General features: G+C 39.1%; 2 protein-coding genes across 7 annotated transcripts in view; one reads left to right on the plus strand and one right to left on the minus strand.

Annotated features, from left to right (window-relative positions):
* exd3 (exonuclease 3'-5' domain containing 3) overlaps nt 1-7,218 on the minus strand; it is a 48,692-nt gene extending 41,474 nt beyond the window's left edge. The window contains exons 1-2 of one of the 4 annotated variants that reach the window (XM_085279290.1): nt 7,113-7,218; nt 1,761-1,820 (exon numbers count right to left, since the gene is read on the minus strand). In XM_085279290.1, coding sequence (XP_085135416.1) covers nt 1,761-1,788 — 28 coding nt within the window. In that variant the 5' untranslated portion in view covers nt 1,789-1,820; nt 7,113-7,218. Of the gene's footprint in view, nt 1-1,760; nt 1,821-3,987; nt 4,040-5,169; nt 5,368-5,387; nt 5,478-7,112 lie in introns of those variants that run through there. The other 3 variants (XM_085279288.1, XM_085279287.1, XM_085279289.1) reach the window with 3 other exon arrangements.
* Nucleotides 4,672-19,990, plus strand: cdc37l1 (cell division cycle 37-like 1). Of its 3 annotated transcripts, XM_085279292.1 has the most exons (8): nt 4,672-4,937; nt 7,366-7,608; nt 10,421-10,714; nt 10,806-10,899; nt 12,124-12,239; nt 12,989-13,111; nt 13,280-13,444; nt 16,693-19,990. In XM_085279292.1, the coding sequence occupies exons 2-8, from the start codon at nt 7,504-7,506 to the stop codon at nt 16,807-16,809; spliced, it is 1,014 nt and encodes a 337-aa protein (XP_085135418.1). In that variant the 5' UTR covers nt 4,672-4,937; nt 7,366-7,503; the 3' UTR covers nt 16,810-19,990. The 3 variants fall into 3 exon arrangements, with proteins under 3 accessions (XP_085135418.1, XP_085135419.1, XP_085135417.1); XM_085279293.1 differs by lacking the exon at nt 4,672-4,937 and having other exon boundaries at nt 7,239-7,608; nt 10,389-10,714; XM_085279291.1 differs by lacking the exon at nt 4,672-4,937 and having other exon boundaries at nt 7,239-7,608.
* Nucleotides 19,991-21,797: the final 1,807 nt, after the last annotated feature.

Genomic DNA, 21,797 nt, shown 5'->3' on the forward strand with positions numbered 1-21,797 from the left:
ACGTGCACAGGGACTCACACAAACACCACAACCCACTTCAGTCTCGCTGTTTGTATGAGAAGGGGAGAGAGGAGAGGAATGTTGAGCATGTAGCTTCTTTACACTCTTGGCTAGTGGATGAATGACAGAGCTAGAGGCTCCCCATTCATTATAACATAATAACCCTATCACCACATACAAATACAGAGACACATGCAGAGAACATGCACTCATTCACCCCTTAGAAGGTGACTCGTTTCCTTTCTTTTTTGTGAACGTGAGAAAATCAGAAATTTGGAGGAGAAATTATGCACTTTATCCGAGTGCATCTTTAGAATTTATGTTTATAGGCAGATAAAACTATATCAGTGAAAATTAGACGGTTTTAAATCCACAGACAAGTCTGACTGCATGTTGCCAAGCAGCTGCCAAAATAAAGGAAACACAAAGATCAAGTGTCTAAAAGGGGCATTTGGTGTCATTACAGCCACCAGAACAGTTTCAGTGCGACTTGGCAGTTGCGCAAGTGGCTCAACTTCACTGGAAGGATGCCACAACATTCTTCGACAAGTACTTCTCTTCTTTTGAATTTTGTTGGAGGTGCTGGAAAAGGCTTTCAACAGGTGCTATCACAGAATGGTGAAATGGAGGAGTATATAAGGACTTGAAGAATTTGATGCTTATTAAACCCGTGTTTACACGTTAACTGCCTCTTCGTAATTGACCCACTACAAGCTGATTCCACCAAATATAGAGTGACACATGCCTAAAGGGTAGACAAGTATAACAAGTATAAGATTCAATTCAGGAATGTAATCCTACAAAACTCTGTACTTTTCAGTTATTTAATGGAAAACAATAACTTACTTTGGTGTTTTACACAAGGACATGGGTGATGTTTTTATTAGTAAGGCAGCTGTGAAAATCTTAAAATGTTGCCCTCCTTTGAAATTTCACATTTTCCAATTTGGTCAAATCTGACCCTTTTGGGGGTCTCCCCAATATGAGAAAATGTTTTAAAATATATAGAGGGCTGGGTGACATTTCAATTACTTAGATCACCGAGACTGTGCCTACTGGGGGACAGACGCGAGGTGCCACAGTTAGACAAAGCAGGCTTCAGAGTGTTAAACACTGGGCTTGTGACGTTTGTTCGTCTTATTTTAACACTCTGGAAAGAGCCTCGGACTCCAACCCTGAAAATGTGGAGGAGAAAATGACTGAAAATGCTGCATGCGAGAAAATGCTGGGAAGATTGAGCAGCAAACAGAGACTCTAAGAGAACAAATTTTTTTTATTATTTATAATTTTGTGTGGTTTTTGTTGTTTTGTGTTCTTATGTTATGTTAGTTTAAATGTTCAAAATAATAAAAACTTTAATTACAAAAAAAATTTGAACCTTTTGGTGGACTGGTTCTGGCCTTTGGTCCGTATGTATTAAACACCAGGGTTGTTGCAAAAACACAATAACTTTGCGTAAGCTTTTTTGATAGAAGCTTTCCTGTTATTTGTGACCATCAGATTTTTGAAAAAAAGTTATGCTTGAGTAAATGAAACTCAATTAACAAAAATGTTTGAAAAAATAAATTTATTGCAAAGCTCGTGATGTCTTGTTTTTTTAAAGAGCATTCCTCTCTTCCAAATGTACATGTCACTGATGTTAATCAGCTGTGTGTTAGTCTTCATAGCCACCACCAAATCTACAGTTTACCTAAATGGGCTTTTTTGTTTGGAAGAAACCTTAATAGGAGGTCTCTGTGTGAGAAAACTATGGTACAAACCCGAGGCCTCTGGAGTAGTACGGCTCATTTCTGTCTGCAGGATGAGGTGCCGCTATCACTCTGTAGGTGTAGAAAGAAGGAACAACAAAACACATTGTTGAAATATCTCACTGTCACAATAAACGGATATTTTTTGGATAATATGTGTAAACACGGCCATCTTTAGGCAAAGTTTTAATACTATAACATTGTGTGCTTTTTTTGGTTTTTTGTTGAACCATTTATTAATTTGCCCTATGAATCCTGTCTACAGAAGTTTCCAAAGACCCAATGTTAAATTCAGTCTTTAGGCACTTTACTGGCAGCTTATTGCAAAATTACATAATTTGTTCACTTTTTTGTTTTTTAGCTGAATCTATGAAAAATTCCCTAGCCAGAGAAAATCGGCATCTCTCAACATGGTGTGCAGTGTGTTCCTAAAAAAAAGTCACATCCTGAAGAAATATGAAAAAAATAAATAAAAAAAATCTAGCGAAGACTTGACACAGGACCTGAGAGATGCATCTGATCCTTCAGTTGTTCCATTAAGTAATATAAGAAATGCCTCACTGGAAGAGTGGCTGTCAAGAGGCAATTCTTAAGTGAGGGAAACAAGGAAGAAAGGCTGAATTACTCCAGTTCACACAAGAACTGGACTGAATATCAGTGGTAATAGATCTTATAGAGTGATGAATCCACATTTGAAATTATTCGTTCAAATAGTTGTCAGTTTGTACTAGAGATGGCACGATACCACTTTTTTATGTCCGATACCGATACCGATATCATAAATTTGGATATCTGCCGATACCGATATGAATCCGATATAGTGTTTTTTAATCAACAAAACTGTTTTTTAAATATCTTGCTGCATTTTGTATAAGTTCATACTCAAGTTTAAAACAACAACTACACTAAAGCTATTCTGTTATACCTGTATCCAAAAAAAATATTTCATAGTTCAGCAATACTGATCAATCTAATAAACTTAAACCTACACCATCCTCCCTATTCTGGTATTTTAAAGAGTACTTAGCATAAATATTAAGCAACCTAACTAATAGGGTTCCAACTCCCAGCAACAACAAAAATAAATAAATAAAAAATAGGGAACCACCCCTCACGCTCCACCTCATGATGCTTAATCGACGTAATCAACCTTAATTTGATGCAGTGTGGAAAAAAAAATGCACAGAAATCAATTATTTTTCAAGAAATATTAAATAGATTCAACATCTTTCTTCAACAAAATTGCAGACTGCACAGATGGTACCTTCACAAAGGAAAAAGTACTATAGCTTACTAGGGTATATATATTAGACTTAATAGTTACTATATACAGTAATGGACTTCTATTCATTTTGCATCAAATTAAAACTTTGGCTGTCAGATAATTATTTATTAAAAGCTAGACATTTTAAATGAGAATAAGAAAGAAAAGTATGTCTTTGTGCCCCTTTTCCCTGTTAATGCCCTATCGCCCCCCTGGCTAAACTTTGCTAGATCCGCCCCTGCACAGTTACCAGCCGTCAGCTACGTAGAAAAAGATCCTCGAGTAGAAAGTAATAATAAATAAATTCTAACAACAGCTTATAGAGCTTAAACGTGCTGCTGTTGTTCAGCCGCTGGTTTCCTCTTTCTGGTGCAAAGTGGGCCAAAAACAAACAAGAGAGACTACTCCCGACAGAAAAGCCGATCAGCTGATCGTTAAGCAGTTTCATGATTGAAGTAGCAGCAAGAAGAGGCAGTCGTTTGTTAAGCTTAACGCAGGAATGCTTTACAAACATTCAGAGATGGACTTACACACTTGCTTTACTTCTCTCGGGGATAACTTTGTCGGAGATGAAATGCCGGGTTGCTAGCGAAGCTCCAAATGCTATCCAGACCACCGACAGGTCCCGCATGCCACAGCCGCTCTATCACGTGATGCATACTGCTCCGACGTGCTAACGTTCTGAGGTGAGTTACGGCGTGTTGCAAGTTTTGTGAGGTGCTTTCGTGATATTTAATGGATCGGATTACATTTTTTATTTTTCTCCGATATCCGATCCAGTAATTTAGGTCAGTATCGGACCGATACGTAATATCGGATCGGTCCATCTCTAAGTTTGTACAGATGCGGTGAGAACAGAGTACAACAGTGAGTGCCTACAGCAGAAGTGTCTAACTCCAGGCCTTGAGGGCCGGTGTCCTGCAGATTTTAGATGTGTCCTTGATCCAACACGGCTGATTTAAATAGCTAAATTACCTCCTCAACATGTCTTGCAGTTCTCCAGAGGCCTGGTAATGAACTAATCATTTGATTCAGGTGTGCTGACCCAGGGTGATATCTAAAACATGCAGGGCACTGGCCCTCGAGGCCTGGAGTTGGAGACCCCTGGTCTACAGCCTTCTGTAAAACACAGTGGCAAATCCGTCACGGTTTGGGGCTGCACTTCAGCCAGTGGCGTTTTAATGCTTGGAAAGAAAAGCACACAGTGGAAGACTATCAGTTATGGACTGGCCTCCCCAAAGCTCAACATGACTGAAGCAGTGCAAGATCATCTGGACTGAGAAGAGCTTTGAATGTCCTTCAAAAAGCCTAGAGAACTATTCCTGAGGCTTGCCTAAGAAAGTTCAGGCTATGTTGAACAACAAAGGTTGTCAGACCAAATATGGACTTTCAAGCTTGTTAAGAATTATACAAACTCTTATTTTTTCCCCCCTTTCTCCTAGGAAAAACATTAAGATATTACTAGCGGTGAAATAACTGCAGTACTGTATAGTACTAGTACTGCATTTGTATCCATTTGTCCTCAAATTTAAAAAAATTAATAAATTTAATAAATACAACAGTACAACAAGGGAAACCTGTGGGAATTGCAGCCTGGGAAAGGGCAAGATGCCATTTGGCAGTGAGTGTGAGTTTAATACTGAGGATGTTTTTTTGTGGGCCTGAAAACCGGTTGTTTCTCCAATGTAAATATCTGCAGGCTCTAGAAGGGGCCTTTGGCACTGACACAGTCAGGGGCAGCAGCATCTATTTTAGACTACAGAGTATGAGAAACGAGATACGGCACCTGCAGTGGAGTCTTTTTTTTTTTTTTTTAAATTATCTTCTATCCCCACCTCGTGGTGACAGAAAGACCTCCAACTTCCTCTACACTTTCTCTTTAAAAAACAGGATCTCGTGTGGCCCAGTCAAAAAGCACACCCTCTGTAAGTATCTGTGTGAATGCTATTGTTAACCTCTAATAGGTTTATTGTCTAAAAAGGTCAAAAATCAAACGTGAAGAAACTCAGTGTAAGCTAGCTAGCTACATAATCTCAAAGCCAGGCTGTCACGCTGCTCTTCACCAGACAGATAACCTTTATTTGTTAAATCGTCGACAAGAAATAAATGTTTATTCAAAACAGTATAACGTTACGTTATCGATACGAATATACTCACCAGTTTTATACAGTTAGCAAACGTCAAGTAAGCCAGCTCGCTTGTAGCTTCGCGTTAATGCATTATAATCAGTTTGTTTGGTCCGCTTGTGGGCCAATTTCGCCCATAAGTTGGTCTTAGGCGGCGCTTCCTTTTAAACTATACATGCATTTGGTGTTTTTTGGCCACATATTCACACACCATAACTGATAAATCATGCCAGAGCTCCAACTACAAACCTGAATATGTAACAGCAGACTCTATGTATACGGAGCTGACTTAAAACGGTACGAGTCCAATAGGTAATGCTGCCTGTAAACTGAAACTAGGGAGAAATATTGCACAACGATATTCTTGCTCTGTCTTTTCTGTGGGGGTCTGTCCTGGCAGTTTAAAGTACACTACCGCCACCGTCCGGTCACAGTACGCAATTTAACACAAAAAAGAATTAAAACTTTTTGTTCATCTTCCACATAATTAAGTGGCTTAGTTACACAATATAAGCATTTTTTTTCATTTCTTTTTGCACAAATTTGATGCTTTGATCCATTCTTGCAAATGTCTATGCAAAACAGTCTTCTGTTTACTACATTTTTAAATTGCCCGTAACATGGCAATCAGAATGAGTAGGTAATATTTTTCCTTTTTCTAACCTGTGTAGTGGCTTTTATGTTTTCTGTATCGCAGCAGCGTGGTCTGTCAACAAACTGGAGTAGGGAAGGTATAATAATATGAATCCTGTCCAATCTCTTGCAGTTAACCTTCCACACATATTAATGTGTAACTGCACACTCCTGAAATTGTAGACATTTTCAATCACTGCCATTAATACTCCAGAAGATGCTACACACAATGACGCTGATTTGTTCTTTTCACTGACAAAGAGATAAACTGAGGATTTTAGGGTTTCTTAATTGTTTAAACGTTGAGGTTTGGTCATATATTTGTCGTTATACTGGTCACCAATATTACCTTGTATTTGTACATTGTACTTCGGTTGTTTTTTTTCCACACATTTTCAGTCCAGTTTTTCTATTTGATCATTAGGGGGCGGGGGCTAAGAATTGCGCTGGTAGACACTTAAAAGAAGTGGAGGATCTATTGGTTTTGTGAGGAAATAAAAGATGAGAGGTACGTGTGTTAGCCTAACTATTAGCCTAAAAATCCGTCATCAGTACTTAAGTACTGATGACTGACTTATGATAAAACACGCCTACCATGTTTTGGGTTCCTGCAACTGGTCCGTCGGATTATTGTCTCCCCAGAAACACTTCCCTTGTGCTTTTGGAAATCTGTTTTTTCCTATTTCCGTTGTGTTTTGTGTGATTTTGCAGCGTTTTTCTTATTGCTGGTGTTTTCTTAAGTTGCAGTCCGTTTGGCCTCTCAGGGTCATCCGTGGTAAATAGATAACACAGGATTTTTGCAAAATGATACCAAAGAGCTATTAGCTGAAAACGGCATATTTTGGCGTGGTCTACAGGGTGTCTTTAACAAATCTGAAGAAACTAGACAGGTGAAGGACAAAAAAATCTACCTACTGCAGATGAACAGGGGGTCTTTGCAAATATTAACCTTTAAATTGATACAGTTCTAATGAACTTGTATTTCTATGTATGTTTACAAATGTTTCAATAAATGACTGAACCCATTTCCAATTTTGCAAGGAAAATGTAAAGAAATGAAGGTACTAAATGTACTATTCAAAATTTACATTTTTTTTCCTTTGGTAGGGCGTAAGAAATACAAAAACTCAGCCAATATATTGAATAATATTTTTTCCTCAATCACACAATCATTCCTTTCAAATTTATCCAAGCCTCTTTACAGTATCAATGACTTATTAAAGTTTGAATATTGAATAACTTTGATGTCAGAAATAATTGCGGAAACACCCAGATATGTCGTGACCATCTGTACAATTTCCCTTTTTAAAAAAATTGAGTTTCTAGTTAAGAGTAACTTACTTCTGCTATAAGAAAGCATCCTTATAGCAGAATTTACTGGAACGCAACAGAATTCAGTAGAAAAACTTCTGAGTGCTTCACGTCATTAAAGTTGCTCCCCACGTGTCCCTTGCGTCACCACTTAAAAAAAAAAAAGGGACGTAGCCAGAACACGGTGGTGGTTGTTGTTGTTACACTATCATCCACAGGAGCAGGAGTGATTTTTTTTTTGATGCATCATATCCCCTTTTCTGTTCTGTTGGCTGTCACACAGGTATTTAGATCCCACATAAATCTCGTGAGGCGGCTGAATATAAAGAGCAACACTGTCTGTGGCTCCTCAAACACGGCTAGCATTAGCTAGCGGGTCTCACTGTCACAGCAGAGCTAACCAGCTAGTTGCTTAGCAGTTATGGAGTGGCTGGGCAACGGAGACTCACTTCACCACAGCGAAGAGCCCAGCAGTGAGTCACTTTCAACGGCCGGAGGCTTTAGTGGTCTTTACCCTCACCAAAAGGTAAGGCCTTTAAGTTATCTCATTCAAGATGTGCTTAACGGTATTCTAACAAGCGAATACTGTTGGAGATAGCTGGAGTGTGCATGTTATAACATTTTCTGTTATTCTGAAGCACAGTTTCCACCCTACACAACAACGGGATCTTTTACCAGTTAGTTTAGTGTTAAATGTCAGTGTTCACGCTGCTAACCCGCAGTTGCCCAATAACTATTCTACTTTAGCTCATGCTTATAGGGTAATCAGATTACTCGCTGCGTCATTATCTTGTCAGTACACCACTGAAATCAGGGTTGGGAAGAAATACCCCCTAGGTGGGTTGGTTGATGGGATCAGAGGCCATAACGGGAAGTAACAACCCCCCCCCCGACTCAAACATGCGCACACTGACAGCTGTGTGTGATTACTAGCTAGCAGAGAAGGCATGCGACCACTGGTGAAGTGGAAACAAGCGTTTATTTATTTTTAACCCTCATGCTCCACCTTAAGCTAAACGCAGCTTGACTGCGGTCGTGAAAGCTTAAAAGCTAATGAACTACATTTAGTGTGTGATGCAGAGTCATCCCTCAGTTTTTAGGTGATCACCTCATTTACCACTCAGAGAGAGTCATTTCATGGTAAATTGTAAATGGACTATCTCTACTTGAGCACTTATAGAGCTTTATACAACTTGCTTCATTCCTCCACACAAACACTTTTCTTGTACACCTAAGTGCACACACATTCATACTCTGATGAACAGTGTTGGGTAAGTTACTTTAAATTAGTAACTTAGTTACATTACTAGTTCTATCAAAAGTAACTCAGTTACTTCAAGTTACTCTTTACTTTCAGAGTAACTAGTTACTAGGGAAAGTAACTTTGGTTTTACTCAGAATTCTCTTGTTAATGTGTTGCCAGATTGCCAGTCTTCTAGCTTGCTTACTTGCCACAAGTGCACTGTGCCACCTACCAATAGAAAGGAAAAAATAATGTGCACATTTCCACGAGAGAAATCCCACACCTGATTCTATCCTAGCCTGCTTTTTACATCCAACACAAAAACTGCAGTCGTGGTGCGTTCGATTGTACTCAGAACTCGGAAATTCTGCCTTCTGAATAGGAAGATGTAGGTAACACCAGACTGCAGATGAGCTGCATACAGAGCTGGACTGGGACAAAAAAATCCTCCCGGGCATTTTGACTAGCCCACCATTGTAGGAAAAATCATAAAGCCTTTGAATGAAAATAAACGCTGTTGTGACAGTGATGTACACTGTTCTGATGGTATATATGTATCAATCTATCAATTGTTTGTTGCAAGACTCAGATAATAATTTTTTTTAAAAGTGAGACATTTTAAATGAGAATAAGAAAGTATTTCCTTGTGCCCCCCTTTCCCTTTTAATGCCCTACATGGACCCCTGGCAACACTTTACTAGATCCGCACCTGCACAGTTACCAGCTGTCAGCTACCTAAAAAAGGATCCTGGGGTTATTTGTCTCTCAGAAACAGTTCATAACTTCCCTTCAACTCATTCATGTCACCTAAAAGGTAAACCTGTTTCTCCATCACAGCTCTGATGATCCAGTAAGGACATCTCCTGGTTTCATCTTCATGTTTCCCTCTCACCAGATATCCAAACCGACATCATGACCAGCAGCTTTACAGCCGTGGCTCCAGCAAACATCAGCTGATAGTAGAAATTAATATTAAATAAATTCTAACAACAGCTGATCAAGCTTAAACATGCTGCTGTTGTTTACCGCGACATCCGCTGGTTTCCTCTTTCTGGCGCAAAGTGAGCGATAAATAAACAAGAGAGAAAAGCCAATCAGCTGATCATTGATCAGTTTCATGATTGAAGTAGAAACAGGAGAGGGAGGGGGGAGAATGAGAGAAGAAGAGGCAGCTGTGCAGCGTAAACACAGAATAACTTCAGCTTTGTGCCTTTTTCATTGTAGCTGAAGTCCGGGACAAACTGTTCCTTTTCACCTCAATAAGAAACCCGTAATATTTTCTCTGAATACCAGACGATTCAGTTTTTTACGAGACGGTTGGCAACTCTAATAATTAACCTTATGAATAAAATAAAGTTCAACATCAGTAACATAGCACCCATCCAGCTGTATAGAAACTCCATCATGCTAGCTAGCACGCAGTACGAAAAAGTCAGCACAACGAAAATAAACTCCAACTAAACTTGGTTCATATCTGACCCAGATGGACTGCAGATTATAACTTCTTACCTGAAGTTCAGTTCACCTGACACTCGGACCAGCGGCCGCTTCGGGTCTCTCCTCTTGCCTCCCTTTTCCTTCATCCACCTGCTGGCCTCCACCACTTGCTAATGTTATTGAATCTGTGGAAGCTCCGCGATAGCCGCCACACGAAGTAACGAATAACGAGCCTATCTAAATCCCAGTAACGAGTAACGCGTTCCTGGTTTTGGCATAATAACTAGTTACCGTGCTCGTTACCACAATAATAACGTAGTTACTGTAACGCGTTACTTAATAACGCGTTAGTCCCAACACTGCTGATGAATCCATGGTAGAGCAATTTGGGGTTCGGTATCTTGCCATGCAGACTGGATTGAACCACCAACCCTCTGGTTAGTAGAAGAACTGATCTACTGCCACCCCAGAAAAGATGTGTTCAGAATAACTTTCTGAGGAATATGTTGCTAAATTTCAAACTTGGCATAAAGATTTTGGGCTTTGATTGAAGTGCAAAACCTCTTGAATTTTATTCATTTATTGTATTGCTAACAAGTGCTAGCTGATTTTTTTTTTTTTAACAGTAGTCATTTGCTTTCCATTTACCTCAAACCAGCCAACATCATCAAACCTCTGTGATTGTCCCATGGCATCGCTATGCCAAAGTCAGCAGCGCTGTGTGAAGGCCTCGATCGTCTCAAGTTGGAGACTAGCTGAGGCGCAGGATCAGTTATGCTCTTTAGGAGTCCACAGCTCTGAGTCGCTGGAGCAAGAGCGTGCTCGGACTCAGGCCTGCCCCACAGAGCTCACGCACAATGAGGAGGAGTGGCGCCGCAAGGAGAGCTTGCTGGGAGTTCAGGAACCCAGCCGCAGTCCTGTATTTGGAGCTAGTTGGGATGTTTTTGATAAGGCAAGTTTGCCAAACAACATTGCAAAATGAACATATAGAGGGGCTGTGTTCTGTGCCAAGATTTTAAGACCGTGTTTCCTTTCTGTTTCAGAGTATCATCAATGTCCAGCATCAGGCTGCAGAAATGGACCAGGACAAGTGTAAGACATTTCTCCAGAAATACGAACAAGAGCTCAGGCATTTTGGTAAGTGAGCCAAAACGTCATCAATTAGCAAGTCGGTTTGTGGCTTTAACGTTGCTGCAGTTTAGTAGGATTGTTTCTCTGGTGTAAAGGGAAAGGATGTCCTCATTTAGTTTTCATGTGTAAACTCAAATAAGTTTTAAGCTGCCTGCATAGTGACATTCCAACAATTTCATTCCAGGACACACTTCTTTAAATAGATCTTATAAAGTTGGATATTAACTTTGTTGCTTGTCGTCAACGTGATAATAATATCTGAATTATGGATTACGGCCTTGTTTATGTGCTGCTGGGAAACAAGCTTGCTGGCATCACAGCAGTGGTTATCAACACTCACATAAAAAGGAGCATTTCATGCCTAATATGGTTCTTCCTCTGCACACAATGATCTCTGAGTGGTGCCCATTTCAGTCAGAGATGTTACCAGATGATAATGATGAAATAGGGATAAAAATATATAAAGAACAACTCGAGTTAATTATTTTAATGCCAAGTTCAGTCTCAGTGCTCCTGTTTATTTGAAACATTACGGCTGCACAGTAGAGCTCTGAAACTTTAAACTGGATACATTTAAACGTTAGTTGCTACTTTCTCACAGCGCAATAAAGGAGATGTGGAGATTGCTTTAGTTTATCAGCCGATCACAGTGAAATTAATTATTTATTTTTAATGAATAACTGTTTGTGGTGTGTGTTCTGCATTAAAGTAGCTGCATTTCCAGCAGTGTAAAACAGACTTAGCAGGACAGTAGAACCAAGGATAAGAACATTTACACATTTTCTGCCTCAAATGAACAATGAACAAGCTACAAGGGGGGGTGACGGTTTCAGTGTCATGGAATTTTTTTTTTCCTCAGTCTATATTGGACATTTAGAAGAACCTGTATTACATACCTTGCCATCAACTTTTATCACACCTATAATTTCACTGAACACAGGCTGTATATTTTTGCTTTAGAAGCTTTAATGGGTAGTTACATAAGAAATAAGGAACCAAGTTATCAACTGATCAGACAGGTGATGCAAAAATTATGAATTTGCACAGATTTGGATTCACAGGCAGTTTTGTTGTTGTGCTCAGTAGATACTGCATATGCTAACAACAGCAAAGCAGAAAAGAGATCAGTTGTTGACTGCTGTGTTAAAGAAATAACTGCATATATTACTGATATTTAAAAGTCGTAAGTTTCTGTAATCAATCTTGTATTTATTTATTTGTCTTTGTCAGGTATGCTGCGAAGGTGGGATGACAGTCAGCGATTCCTTGCAGCCATGCCTCAGCTTATCTGTGAGGAAACTGCAAACTACTTAATTCTGTGGTGCATGAGTCTACAGCAAGAAGGGGTAATATGCCGACAGAGTAGGCCTGGTGTTACTTTATTGCTTCATTATAGTCAACATCTCATCAAGTGACTAAAAACAGTTTATCCTATAAACAGCATAATGCAGTTTTCGTGTGGGTCATAACTCTGTGGGTCATGTAATTCCCAAATGCTAAAAAACAGAGCCAGGGGAGGTGTCCTGAGTAGTTGATCTGGAAGATAAGTGTAAAGCGTAAGCTAGCTATCTATCGATCGATCTATCAATCGATCTATCAATCGATCGTTATTTTGGCATGAGTTTTGAAGTAATGCATTGCCTCCAATGGACCATGCAAAGTGTAGAGCTCAGCACAAATGAAATGCTGTGGTATGACCGTAAGAGAGCTGTGCATAAACGAATGCTTGGAAACTGAAGCAGTGTTGTGTGGGGGACAGAGTTCCTCCATAGTGAGAGACTGATAAAGATGTATAGAAAATGATTGCATCAGATTATTGGTGCTAAAGGTGATCCTGCAAGCTACTGAATGGGACATAGGATAGTCCTATAGAAGCTTTTTTTTCACTATATTGCTCTATATAGAATAATCCAAGGAGGATAGATGTTAATTATTAAAAATCAGTATTTCTAACAATTCTTCAACCAGTGAATTAAAAGGTAACGTAAAAAAAAAAGTAAATTTGGGCCAGTTTCCAGGTAAAGAACTTACAAAGAGGGCATCTGGTGAGAAAACCAAAGACATCACACTAGCTTTTCCTACTTGTGTTCTGCAGAAAGAAGCGTTGATGGAGCAGGTGGCACACCAAGTTGTAGTGATGCAGTTCATCCTGGAGATGGCTTCAAACTCTCAGCAGGACCCTCGAGGCTGCTTCAGACAGTTCTTTCATAAAGCCAAAGTAAGAGAAATTCATCTTATCATTGATGTGTATGAATGTTGTGCATCTTATTATGGCTTTTATAGTGTTGCATGCTAAAATAATTTGGCTTTGTTTTCTAGAGATAATAATAAAAAGCCATCATATACTAGCTTTCAGAGTGTCTCAGACATATTGTTGTTTTTCCAGGAAGGACAAGACGTCTACTTAGAGGTCTTCCATACAGAACTTGAGGCCTTCAAACAGAGAGTTAAAGATTACACAGACAAATGTAGAGGTCATTTGTCCAACACTGAACAGCAGAATATCGGCACAAACTGCCTACTCGACCCCAAAGAATCAACAGTACCTTCAGTAAGTGCACTTGAGCTTGCACCAGCAAATCTTGTACCTCAATGCAGTTATCACTTACAGAAGTGAGATGGCACTGTTGAGCTTGTTTTGATATAAATAAGAAAGTAACTAGTTTTGGTTTTTCTTGGTGGTGATCATTCCCGAGGGATGTGTCTGTGGTTTCTTTTGTTTGTAAATGATGACAGCACTACAGTGTGGGCACAGCTGCAAAAAGGTAAACTTTACCTTATAACAAGGAGCTGGGCCCCATTGTGTTAATGTTACCTGTAAAATCAGAAGTGGCCAACACATTTGCTGACAGTTGCTATTTGACCTCTTCAGCGCAGCAGAAACCCGAGAGGACATCCTCAGTCTTAGTTTTATCAAATCAGTCAGATCTCATGTATCCATCCTCACTGTAACAGTCATCTGGTTTTCTGTAAAACGGGAGAAACATGTAGTGATATATTGTACATATATTTATTAGTTTTAGATTTAGCCATTCGTATATTTTGCCTGTTTATGTTATTGTATTTTGCACAACTCTGTTGCTTGTGAAGCTCGCACACAAGAATTTCACTCGCATGTGCTGTACCAATGTACCTGCACAGGTGATGTGACAATAAAAGTGATTTGATTTGATTTGAAGTAGTCCATGTTAAGCAGTTTTATATACTGTAGAGTGCAAAAACATCAAACTACTGTTAGATTATGCTAAGAAAATGCAAAATGGGTGCAGAGGTTTCTTGAAACATGTGCAAACATAAGTGGCAACTCGGTATATAAGGTGAAAACAAGCTTGAAGACGATGTTTGCCTGAACTCGCTCGGGAATAGTTCTCCAGGCTTCTTGGAGGACATTCAGAGCTCTTCTTTGGATGTCGGATTCCTTTTGTTCCATTCTCTGAAGATGATCCCACACTGCTTCAATAATGCTGAGGTCCAGGTTCTGTGTTTAGGTTCACTGATGTGCAGAAAAATGTAGCAGTTGCCAATCTTACCTGATAACACTGCATGATAGATCAAAATCTGACGATGCTTTTCTGTGTTAATATTTCATCAATTTTGACGAGATCTCCAACAGCACTGGCCAAAAAGCATGCCCAAACCATGACAGAGCCTCTGGTATACCTCAGCCTTTTCTACCTATTTGCCTTCCTTAAGAATTGCTGCTTGATCATTTGTGAATCAGCTGAAGGGCCACGTGCATCTGTCAGGGCTTTCTTAAGGATATGACAATATATATTTATATATATTTGGTTATTTTTTTTGTTTGTCTTTTAAACAGACACTTCTTTTTTTGTCGTCCACTTTTCCAGTTTGCTCTTATTAAGAAGAACTTTGAAAAAAGGACGTTTTCAGATTCAATTTTAATTATGGAAAAATGGGGAAAATCTCCTTAAAATATACTTTAATTAAATTATTTTTTTCTAGTTATATTCCCTTATTTTAAAAAAATACCTATTTCATAAATTATTCCCTCTAAAAACTTATACATTAGCATGTTTGTTTACTAGATGCCTACAATAGATTAACAAAGAATATTTGCACATTTGGAATATAAATCTAAAATTAACGCAGTATATTTTAGCAGAGACATTTAAATTAAAAAAAAAAAAAGAAATATTTCACTGGTGTTTCCAGAACTATTCTAAATCTTACTTCCATCTTTTGTAAAACCCTCTTGGGCAGTAATAATTACAGCTTTCTTTTTGAGCAAGTCACTACAAGCTTTGCACACATGCCTTAGGCAACTTATCCCATTCTCCCTCGCTCATCCTCACTGTTCAGTAGGAAACATCTGTAAACTCACATCTACAGATCTCTGTATAGATTTTTGTATTATGTCTTTATTTTTATTTTTTGGGGGGGGCATCAGGTGCACCACCCAGTGACAGTTCAACTAGCCAACGGCAAACACAATAATGGGGTGGCTTTGGGACAAGTTTCTGATTTTATTTAGCTGCATTTATCTCTGTCAGATCTGAGCATTCTGGTTGTCATTGCTGCTGAGAAGCAGGCCCTTAGCATCATGCTGCCACCACCCTGCTTCATGTGCTCAGTCATGCGTTTTGTCTGAGCATGGCTTCCTTCTTCTCACTCTACCCATAAAGGCATAAGTGAAGGTGTGTTGGCAGGGAAGGTCATCCTCCCATCTCTGCTGGGGAGCTTGTGAATTCCTGTTAAGCTATGAGACACAGATTGTAGCTCTGAACTATTCCACACATCACCTGACAGAAGTGCATGTGAGAATAGAAATGTTTCACTGTGTTGATCAAACATTGGTCATCAGTATTTAACCTATGAGCTCCCAAGTCTATCTAATGTCTGATCACACTGATGTGTGACCCCATCTCCCTGACCACTCCCATAGTTGGCTGGTTACTCAGTGTGTGGGAAAAACCGTAATATTAGTAGGAGTCTTGGAGGCTTTAAACTCCCTTTTTTTGACATTGTACTCCTGGGATGACCATTTAAAATGAAAACGAAGAAACTTGTAGAGTAAAAGAGAAAAGGAAAAAGCAGTGTAGGGGTCTTTGTGAAGCACTGTAGATGAAGCTCTGTTATATAAGAAATGTGTTACAGTATGACCAAAAGATCAGTAAAGATGTGTGTCTCACATAAATTAAGTCTTTGATATTGTAAACCGATTACAGACATGTAAAAATATTTGGACTTGTGGAAACGATTTCAACATTCAGAGTAATCCAAGTGTAGAAATTGCTAAAGGGGATATAGCACAGGGTAAATGTGTGGGGTGCAGTACAACAGGCCTTTTTGTAAGACTGAGAGAATGCGCTGTCGCCCCTCTGTTGGCCTCTCAGCTGGACTGGCTGCCAAAACTCAACTCTAAAGAGGGGAAAAAAGCTTTAGGAGGATGCAGCCTGTTGAAACTGAAACTGGTTGTGCTTTTGGATTGTTACAGCTTTTTCTTAGAAGAAAAAGCTGTAACAATCCAAAAGCACAACCAGCTTAACTTAAATTTTGAAATCTGACCATATAATGAATATTACTTACAACACATGTTTGTTTAATGCTAATTTGTTTTAATTGAACAAAACGTGTTGATAAAAATAAAGAACAAATCATTAAAGATAAATATTTAAAATCTCAAACTGCAGTTAAAGAGCCTTTAACTAAGCCACAGTAGACTTATCTCTCAGCTATGTTTGAGTCTAATTTTAATTTTGATTTGCACGCGACCGTGTTCATCTGTGATTGTTTTCTGATTTCTGTTGACCTCTTTGTGTCTTTGCATTTCATCACCAGGTGGCAGAGTTTCCTATGAAGCGCTGTGTAGAAGCTGGACTTTGGACAAGCACAGGGAGGTGGACAAAGGACGACACTACAGAAACGGAAGACATGCGCATGATGGAGACGTCTTAGAGGATTCAGCCCCGCCCCCTGCTTTTCTAATATCACCATCATAACCTCTCCGTTTAGGAACGATCCGAGTTGTTTATACAGCAGACCAGGCTAAAAAAACAACAACATCATAGTGCAGGAATAAACAGACATTCAGTCTTTTATGCCACAGTTTTCAGTAGAAAGCCTGCAGAAAGTACGTTTGTGCCAATGGCAAACGTTTCTCTGTGTGGCTGTTAGCATGTCGGCGTGGTTGGCCTCTGGCAAGCGGGTTTGTTGCAGTGTCTTTTGCCAGCTTAAATGCATGTTGTGCCATAACTGTTGTTTTTACAGTTGGAGGTATTGCATTCTTCAAGCTAGGTGTGTATCTTTCTCAGAAGAGAGAAATATCCTCACTAAAAAGCAGAACAGAATTCATCCAGACAACACAATGAATACTTAACCAGTAAAGTCTCTGGATAAAAATCACTTTGGTAGCAAATCCACTGCTTAAAGTATGACAGAGGTCAGGGGTCACAAAGAGCACTCTTTAAAAAATCATGTCAAGTCTGCGGAGAGTAACTGATGAAAGTTAGTGTCCTTGCACCCTCTGAAGTACAAGAAGATTCAGTTGGAGCCAAACAGTATTGCAAATCTTGTAACTGCAATGCTGCTGCTCTGGTAAACAGTAACTACTGCAAACAAACAAAAAAAAGGTGGGGAGTGCTTTGCGGGTGTGACCTGAATTGTTTGATTTTAATCATGAAGAGGAAAACAAACCTACCTGTGATTAGGAACAAAGCATGTTTGAAATGGAGGGAGAGTTTCTGAGTTATCAATAGAGTGTCATAGGGCTTCAGTTTGTGAGATATGCAGCTTTATTTTACATTTTTAACATTTTCAATGCATAACATACAACCAGAGCTACTGACTTTACGCTAGTGTGCAAAGAGCAGTTACAGTGAATATGAATAATTTCTAAATCTGTAGTGTGATGTAACGTTTTGGTATACCAGCACTCAACATATTCAAAGTCTAAGCCAAGTTAAAGCTCTGAAAGTTCCTATTTTTTGTAGTCAGTTTCTTCTTGTAGGACCCTTTCAGATTGATCTTCATATAAAGAGACTGCACATGAATTTCAGTTCTGTAAGGCTGATTATGGGAGAGGATGAACAATGCAGTATGTGTGGGTGGCAGGGTAGTTGTCTGACTCAGTCCAAATCAGCAGTCAGAATGGATGATTCAGGATGATGGCTTAAGGTGTAATTGTTTTCATTTCTATCATACAGTTGCTCTTTTGTTGCCTGATTGCTTCTTTTTGAGCCAGAAAGGCCATCATGAGTGGTCTGTCTCGTTGCTTTAAATAGGCCAAGAGGATGTGTTAAGCTCATTTCCAGCTCTGTTTGAACTGTTAAACTGGGCCTTGATGCAGCCCGTTAATTTCGTCCCCTTTGTGAAGCAGGAGGTTTCGGCTCTGCTCCTTACAAAGGCCCTTATTGGCTGCTCCTAATTTGAATAGTAGATGGGTGGGGCCTCTGTGTTCACAACTAGAGCCTTATGCCTAAACCTTGTTAAGGGAAAAAAATGCTTTTATTGATATCAAACAGAGACAAGAGTGGGGGAAAACTTGCTAATGTGAGTATTCAGAGTAGTTGAGCCTCTTTTGGGTATGGTTAATATGCTCATCCAAATTTCTAACATCATGTACAACAGAAAATCATGAAAAACATCATGGGTTCAGGTGATCTGACAACACTCCGATTACACTATACCTGTGGAAATCATTGTGGCCTTAAATCTTTTGCTTTGAACACTGTGTGGTGCGACAGGTTCGGAGGACTAAAGCACATTATAGCTTCGGAACAGTATATGTGATGGGAGAAAGAGGATGGTTTAATTGTTCTGTTTTCCTAGAAGTATTCCTTAGTGTTGTCTGGAGAAGCTTAAACACAGCACAGTTTGTAAAAATAAAAAAGGAAGCCTTTCGTCCGTTAAGAGACATCCATGCTAGTCAGGTGTTATGTGGATAAATTAACTGCAGATAAGTGATTAAAAATCAGTCAAATACAACATAATGCCTACGCTGAGCCGTAATACAAGCTCACCAGATGTTAAATTACAACTGACTATATACTGTGTATTCACAAAAAAGTATTTGTTGTGCACTTAACAGCTTTGGGACTTCCTGTGACAAAAATAAGAGTCTCAGGACGACAGGTGGTGATTAATTTAAGTTGAATTTTGAGTAAAATAGCATGCTTTATAGTATGTGAGTCAGTATAATAATTCTGTGATAATAAAGCACTCAGCTTTTGATGCAAATAATATAATATTACAATGCTGTCTTTTTTAGAAAGGCATAATCAGCCCGGTTTTGGTGTTGAGTGTAATTGTCAATTAACCACAACCGGTTATTGTGCGGATCGTGACGTGAGACGTAAAGAGGACACTACATTACTCGGTAACTAATCGTCAGCTGAGTTTCGCTCCTTTGTCTTGCTCTCATGTAATCAGAGACTGAATTTCAACCCAAACACTTCAAATCCTACCAAAATCTTTTTACATTTGTTTTGTGCATTTTATTTGTGTCTGCTTCGGTGATGCGCCAGAGAATAACTATGCTTTCTTCACCAGCCTGGCATCTGTACTCGTTTCCTGAAACCAAGTTGCAACCAACTGTTTCCTTTCATAAGTGCTTTGTACAGACTTTTGTCTGTGCTGAGTTGGTTGAAGTTCTTCGCTCTGGGATGATCGACACCAGAGCTGAAGGAAAGATGCCTGTGTTGAGGATGTGCGAAAAAGGGCTGAGCTCTCAAAAAAAGACTTTTCACTGTATGTGTGTTTGCAGAAAGGAGCTCTCTGCATCTGAATGTGTCCTGCACTTTATGTTTCTTTTGTAAAACGGACGAATACAAAGGGGTGGGGTGTTGAAAGCTTTTGCTTTGTAATTTTGTCTCATCCTGCGTTCTAAATGTATATCACCTTTCTGTTCTTGGTCAGCAAGAAACAGATTAGAAATTATGAATGCGTTTTTATGAATTGCGTGACATTTTGTTTTTGCTTTTGTATTCGTTTTTTTGTTTGTTTAAGTTTCAACTTTCTTTCACAATGCTTTTCATTATTTAACAAAACATAAACATTGTAGACATTTGCTCAGTAAGACATTTGCTGCAGTGTGTGGATGTAGAAATATCAAGTGTATTAAATACAGTTCAGACTTGGAGCTGCTTCATGATGCATTGATGATTCTGCTTCACAGCTATCGTTGTCATTTATTAATGATCGCTCCCACCCCCACCCTAAAAAGTAGTCTTTTTTTAAGTATATTAAGTAACATACACACACTCAGTGCTGTTGATAAATATATATGTTCTCAGCAGTGAGGTTAGATGTGGACATAATAATAATAATAATGGATTGGATTTATATAGCGCTTTTCAAGGCACCCAAAGTGCTTTACAATACCACTATTCATTCACTCTCACATTCATACATAAGTAGTCTTTGTGGAGCAAAATAAAATATTTAACTACGAAAAATAATTGGCTAAGGCTTGCTGAACTCAGCCTGTGGCCACTGGTGTGTCGACTTCCCAGGTTACAGTGAGCTGTGAGTTTAGTCACTAGCTGCCATCACATTTACACTGACTTGTCCTACAGAGGAAAAAAAACAACTTCAAATATATAAACACAGTACTTAATGTCTTTTGGGACCTACAGTCGAAAACAGTGGTTAAGTCCTTACAGGGAAGCTCCACTAAGTTTGCACATCATAGTTTGTTGTCAGGTCTTGAGGAGTACTAATATATATGTAAAATCAAATTTTATAAGAGGGAGCTTTGTGAAGTCCAGTAAATATTTAGACAGTCAGTTCTGGAGTTGTGGTTGAAGACAAGGCTATACAAATACAGGCCATTTACCATTTACAAGGACGACGGAAAGAAAGAGGTGGTTTGAGTGGAAAGACGTGTGCTTGCCAGACAACTGTGCCTTGCTCGTCTTGCTGCAGGCGAGAAGCTCATCATAATACTGACTGCTGTTAGCATAGCACAGCCAAATTTCTTGCCAACCCGACAGACAAGTTGCACAGTGAGTACTGTCGATGCCGGGGTTTGACTTTCCACATTCATTGTTCTTTTTAGTTATTTAGGAGCAAAATCATTGAGAACAATAACTGGTAAGAGGCTTGGCTTGACCTAATTTAAAGGTCTCCTACTGTGCAACATAATGAAGGCCTCTTTTTTTGTATACGCAGTCTACAATTTACAGAGAGGACAGGAAAACTGTAGGACCCCATGTACAAGCCATGATAGCAGACATAAAACTAGTTGACAATTCTGCAAATGAAAGCCTTTGGACAAAGTTGGTCTTCAGAATTTGTCAGAAACTTTTTTTTTTAAAGAGTTGGAGGGAAGGGACAAGTACTAAGATATGAGCTGGTAACAACCTTACATCCTTTTGTTTTATACATACCTTTGAAGCTTTAAAATGAACTTGCAGCTTGGAGAATATTTCTTAAATATTACAAAATGAGACACAAGATAAATGAAGTCACAGGAAGAGTTGGGAAAAGTTTACATTTATATATTGAATGTCTTCCTATCAACACGAAAACAAGAAAATAGAAAAACTGAGAACCTTACAAGCGATTCAACTAGTCTGCAGAAGTGAACACCTGGCACATCACAGATCAATGACACGATAAAGGCAGACTTGTAGAAGAATGGGAGAAATCATAAAACGCGTGAAAGGGAAAACTACCCTTGCCAAAGCATCTCAGATATAGGCTGCTCCAAAACTGAACACTTAGTGACAGCGTTGCATATCGGAGCTCTGACTACAGTCTGATGCAAGCTTGATTAAAAATAATTTACAAATTCTAGATATTATCCCACTTACACCAGACTAGGCTTAAGTGGAAGTGACAAATAATGTCTTTGAGATGAAAACAGTGGAATTTATAAACTTGTGTTTGCATTGAAATCATTGAGAAAGGAGGGAGAAAAGTGACTAGTCTTGTGTTCTAATCAA

Source organism: Mchenga conophoros, linkage group LG7, assembly GCF_057382185.1.
Source record: "Mchenga conophoros isolate Kocher_MC1m ecotype Shallow Benthic linkage group LG7, M_conophoros_male_GT1.1, whole genome shotgun sequence".
In the NCBI taxonomy this organism is placed as follows: Eukaryota; Metazoa; Chordata; class Actinopteri; order Cichliformes; family Cichlidae; genus Mchenga; species Mchenga conophoros.